Source organism: Etheostoma spectabile, chromosome 6, assembly GCF_008692095.1.
Source record: "Etheostoma spectabile isolate EspeVRDwgs_2016 chromosome 6, UIUC_Espe_1.0, whole genome shotgun sequence".
In the NCBI taxonomy this organism is placed as follows: Eukaryota; Metazoa; Chordata; class Actinopteri; order Perciformes; family Percidae; genus Etheostoma; species Etheostoma spectabile.
The window spans coordinates 27816248-27821776 of NC_045738.1; the positions used below are offsets into that span (position 1 = coordinate 27816248).

A 5529-nucleotide genomic window follows, 5' to 3' on the forward strand; every position below is an offset into this window, starting at 1 on the left:
GTTGACATATTCCAGTCTGTGATTATCCATCAAAATACATTTCTTTAACTTTAGTGTAAATAAGTCCTAATTTCTGCTTTTGTAACTCAAACATTGGATATAATTTCCTTATGTATTGACCATAAATTCCCAAACTGTAAAACTAAAGTTAATAAGTTAGTGTTACGTAGTGTTGAAAACATTGAAAAAGTGACAAACATTGAAAAAACGTAAAAAAGTGTTGAAAAAAAGGGACAAAAACGTGAGAAAATGAAGAAAAAAAAAATGATAAAAAGTGTCAACTAAAGTGTTGATTTTCAATTTTGACGGGAAGACAACACAAGGGTTAAGAAATCTTAGAACGTTTCCAGCTATCGACGCTTTTGAAGCAGAAACACTTATCTTCTAGGGATTTTCTTTTGTATGACAATTATTGTTTTTGTTTTTTAATGTAGAAATGTTGTGCGTTGTGACTTAACGTCTTATGTTGGGCTGCTTTTGTTACCAAAACTAAATTAAATACCCCCAAAAAAATGAAAATGAAAAAAATGTCAAAGGGCATTTCACAATACATTCACTATATTCACGTTTTTTTTTATTTTATTTTTTTTACTTGCAGTGGGAAAACGTAATAACATTTTCTAGTCCAACTCCTGGTTAGGTGGACTAATTTTTGTTTATTATGTGCAGCTTGGGGGCATGTGAATGAAAAGATTGATTGTGTGAATGCTGTTTCTGTCAGCCACAAACAGGCAATGAAATACCAAGCCCACCTGGAGCCGCACTCACTTTTGACAAGCACATACCAATGTAAGCCCCTATTACAAAAACAATGAAGTCTATAATAAAACATTTATGGTAGATAAAGTGCCTGAGAGTGCTAAAAACAAGCACATTATGGCAGCTGGTCCAAATTAATTTCAGAGGTAGTCTTGTAGCACAGGGTGGGCCCGCACGGGATTAAGAAACGCCGTAAAGAAGTATTCTCTGCGTGAGTCTACTGTTCCTGATCTTTAATCAGAATATTTATCCAATGTGATCATCAATACATAGTTAATTTACAGATTTGTTTTATATTACATTTAATCTTGCAAATGACTGCTGAACCCCCACTAAATAATATATATATATATAAATCCATGATAGCAAAAATAAATGTGCTCATTGTGTTTATTTGTGAAAGCATTGTGTAGATTTCCTTACATTGTTATATCAATCATCTTACAAAAATAAAACTAATTATCTATTCAACATTAATAAAGCCCTACGTTTTCCCGTTTCAACAATTATTTGAGTTTGGGTATTATTATTTCATCATTATTTGGCATTAACAATCAGTTACTAATCACAGCTTACTACTGCTTACAGGGGGGTGCACTTCCACCACCACCTTGCCCAGGTTTTTCCCAGCATACATGTAGTCCACAGCTCGGAAGACTGACTCCAAGCCTACGAACCTCCCCTCCTGTGCCAAATCCCCACAATCCACCTCACACACTAGCTTCCCCTTGGCATACATCTGCATCATGCTACCCAGAGCCTCCCTGTAGTCACTGAGGAAGTGGGGCAGGAAGAAACCCCGAATGCTGGCCGACTTTTGGAGCAGCTTGACCGGTAGGGTTCCCCCTCTGAAGGGAGAGATCCCCGATGCCGTCTGGTACCCCGAGATGAAGCCAATCACTATCAGCCGGCCCTTTTTGGCCAAACTGTTCACTGCGAGTTCTAAGACGGTGCCTCCAACCGACTCGTACACCACGTCTATGCCTTGTGGGTACTCGTTCTTCAGCGTCTTGGCCAGGTCTTCTGTGGTGTAGTTGATAGGCCTGTCGCAGCCGATGGATTTAAGGAAGCCGGCTTTCTCGTCGGACGAGCAGGTCCCGATCACGTGGCAACCGGCCTGTTTGGCAAACTGCACGGCAAACTGTCCCGTTCCCCCTGCGGCCGCCGTGACCAGGACCGTCTCCCCTTTGACCAGGTCGCCCAGACGCTTCAAGGCGATGTAGGCCGTGGCCCCGCTGACCAGCAGGGTGAGGAACTCGGGCTTCACCGCGGGGACTGGCACACTTTCCTTGGCTGGCACCACGGTGTACTCGGCAAACGCACCGCTACCGAAGTAGGCCACAGTGTCCCCGACGGTGTGAGAGGAGCTGGCGCTAAGGCCAAGGCCAACAACCTCCCCAATACCCTCGAAACCGGTATCAAAGGGGGGCTTTACCGAGGGGTCGTACCGGCCTGCAGAGTAATTAATATCAGAGGCGTTGATTCCCACAAAACTGAAATACAAACAGAGGGGGAAAAAACAAGAATTATGGATTAAATTAAAACAGTTATTTGAGGAGGTGATAGGGCTGCTCGATTATAGGAAAAAAAATCATTAGCACGATTAGTTAGAATATTGAAATTACTATTATTTAACATGATTACTCATTGTCTTTTGGAAAGCTGTTGCAATTGTTTCACTTTAACAGTGACTAACAGTGAGTAACAAATCAACCGGGAAAAGACCTTGAATTGTGACATTTCTATTAATACTTTTCCCATTTGGACATTTTATTTCCATTAAGAACGCAGGACAAAATGAGAGTTTCCTTGCAAAATGTAATGTGCAAAAATCATCGTTTTTCTCGATTATTCGGTTTTTGTGACCATCATCGCGATTCAAATATGGATTAATTGCACAGCGCTATAAAGTGAACTTTTATGTGGTCATTAGCGTGAGCACATGTTCCCTGAATTCTGTCTGAAGGGCAAGACTTCAGCTTCCTTCTCTAGACATGTCTGCACGGGGCACAAACACTCGGGTTTGTTTTGGCAATGATTCCCTTTACTCTGGAAGAGAACGGCCCCGCGCTGACAGGGAAAGGCTTGTATCACAAAACACATTGCATGATGTCATGAGTCATTGTCTTCAGAGACACCCACAACAAACTGCACTTTTAAAAATCTTAGATAGTTGCTTCTTGCCTCAACACGAAGACGGCCGTTTTCATCTTACTTTGGGAACATGTTAGAAACAAATATGTGAGAAAGGAATGTATAAATAAATCATTTACTGTCTTTTGGAGCGGCACGCATGCTGAGCCTCATTACTGTGCGTGTCACACGTGTACTTTGAGCTGGTAGATAATGCTTCTGTGGTTTATAGACAGGTCACAGTGATATAACAAAACACCTCGATTTAACTACTTCACAGCTACAGAATCCGTTTCCTCTCATTGAAATATTATGTTATCATCAAAAAGGTACACCTATCTCAATGCACATAACTAAAAATACCGAGCCTTTTGAGTTTGGACAAATTAAAATAGGACATCTGTGGAAATAAAGGCTTTTCACACGTAAACCTCTTAAAAGTTTGAATCTAATAACATAGCAATAGCCAAGATGATGAAAAACGTGTGATGTTAAAACCCAAAAAACCTGTAACAGTAACATTAGTATATAATAACACGACAGATGCCATTGATACACATATCTGACATATTTGTAAAATGAAATGTTAAGATTCCAAAGCTTGTATTTTGGATTAATAGCAAAACTGATAATCGCATGTATGCAAATTATTTGTTTTGGAGTGCATTCATTTAAAAAATAATTCAAAGAGAATGTAGAATTTTGTCCTCATTGACGGTCCACTTCAAAATACATCTAAAAGCACACCATATGATTTGACGCCACCTCTATCTTTCATGTGCAGGTCATGTATTTGTATACATTTCTGTGACTGCATTGAAGTTTTACTCCAGAGTGTACACATAGAGATGCTGAGCACTCGGGAATCTAGGGACTTGAGGATTAACTGTATGATGAAAAGTCCCGCTTCACTGATTTCATCAGTAATATCTAAAACAGGAAAAGAAAAAAAGTTTCTTCCTTGTGAATTATTCCGCCTCTTCTCACTGCATTCATGATCTTTTCCATTATCAATTCCTCCCTCTGTTATCCATCATCTACCACTTTCATATGCAACATGTAATTAGCATGCACTGACGCTGTGCAATATGGGATAAGTGGTTCTCATTTGCACAATTTCCCAAACAGAAATAGTTGGTTTCTGTTAGTTAAAACATCTTCACTGATCCCATGACTGTGATGCCTCACTAATACAGACAACCTAACGGTCAAAGGTCTCAGCAACTCATCTCTGCCTTGCATGACAATAAGACACTAATGTACTGTTTTACACTCAGCCTGATGGAAAATATATATCCCATTGGCAGTAAATACCACAATAAACCCTGAGGTGCATTTGTGTGAGGCTAATACAGCATTTAAAAATCAGATCAGGCATATAAATCAGGGTAAGATATTACCTCCAGCTGAAATCGGAAACAGAAGCAGAAATCCTGCTGTTTTCGAAAAGAGCATTCATGTATGCCTTTTGCCCCATTACATATGTAGTTTAATGCTATTTATATAAAAATCATTCAGCTTGTCAGGCAAAAGGAGGCATGGATACTGACTTCAGGTGGGTTTACGCTTCCCTAGAACTGGGAATACACTGCTGGGTTGTGCTGCTCTCTCGCCAGTGACAGAAATGATGCTGCAATTCCCGCGCCATGTAACACTGCATCTCCTTCTCCATCATCTCCATCTCTTGATGCCCCCCCACACATGACTTTCTGTTTGCAGTTTGGTGACGTAGAGAGACAGGGGGACAGAGAGAGAGAGAGCGAGAGAAAGAGGGAGAGAGAGAGAGAGAGAGATGCCGAGATGGATTGATAGACATATGCAGAGAGGGCGGAACTTGGAATTACAGTAGCCGACACGTAAACGTATTTTGCCATCTTGTGATGAGGATGATGATGATGATGATGATGATGATGATGATGATCGCAGGTGCCGGACATGGGTAAATCAAGGTAAGCGGAGCCCTTTATACAACTTTGATAGATCGACATTACATACTGATCCACTAATAGTCGTCCAACACGCGCTGGGTCACCTAGTGCTGTTCCGAACACGCAGATAGAGAGAGAGAGAACAGTGGGTTATCTCTTTTCTGTTCACCTTTACAACAACAACAACTTACCGATTTCTGACGAGCAAGTCCGCGTCTCCGGGTGTCGGGACCACGACGGTTTGCGTAGAAACGGCCTCCCTGAAATCAGGACTGAGCTTGTTTACGACCAGCTTTTTCATACTGCTCGGTATGGAGGATCCGTTGAAATCCATGAAGTGCGCGGAGTAGGACATGTCTATGATGCAGCGCCGTGAGACCGGATGAACTCCTGAAAGTGCCGCGGCTGCCGTGCGCCCTGCGCGGATCACCGTCAGCGCTCTCCGGCCGTCTCTCAGCGCCAGCAGCAGGATCGACATGGCTCCCAAATGGGTCCAAAGTTCACGGACAACTTGACTTACATGTGTGGCAGCAGTAAGCCCCGGCTGCCGTTAGCCAGCGCTGTAGGCTCCCCCCCCCCAGTTGCTGCGTACGCACAGCGTACAGGCCAGGCCAGCTAGTCAAGGCCAAACCGGGCCGGACAGAGCCGGGCAAAACGCGCTTTAAAACCAAACTAATAAAAAAGCGTGTTTCTTAAGCGAAAACATGGA

The 5529-nt window shown here is 42.2% G+C and overlaps 2 protein-coding genes across 2 annotated transcripts in view; one reads left to right on the plus strand and one right to left on the minus strand.

The window, feature by feature from the left end:
* Positions 1 to 1303: 1303 nt before the first annotated feature.
* The window catches only part of LOC116691122 (prostaglandin reductase 3), a 4639-nt gene continuing 413 nt past the window's right edge, over positions 1304 to 5529 (minus strand). Inside the window, exons 1-2 of the mRNA XM_032518487.1 lie at positions 5012 to 5529; positions 1304 to 2252 (exon numbers count right to left, since the gene is read on the minus strand). The exon at positions 5012 to 5529 is cut by the window's right edge and continues 413 nt beyond it. Coding sequence (XP_032374378.1) covers positions 1325 to 2252; positions 5012 to 5298 — 1215 coding nt within the window. The 5' untranslated portion in view covers positions 5299 to 5529 and the 3' untranslated portion in view covers positions 1304 to 1324. The remainder of the gene's footprint in view (positions 2253 to 5011) is intronic.
* The window catches only part of LOC116691117 (teashirt homolog 1), a 36783-nt gene continuing 35840 nt past the window's right edge, over positions 4587 to 5529 (plus strand). The window contains exon 1 of the mRNA XM_032518482.1: positions 4587 to 4841. The gene's annotated coding sequence lies outside the window, so the exon portion shown is untranslated. The remainder of the gene's footprint in view (positions 4842 to 5529) is intronic.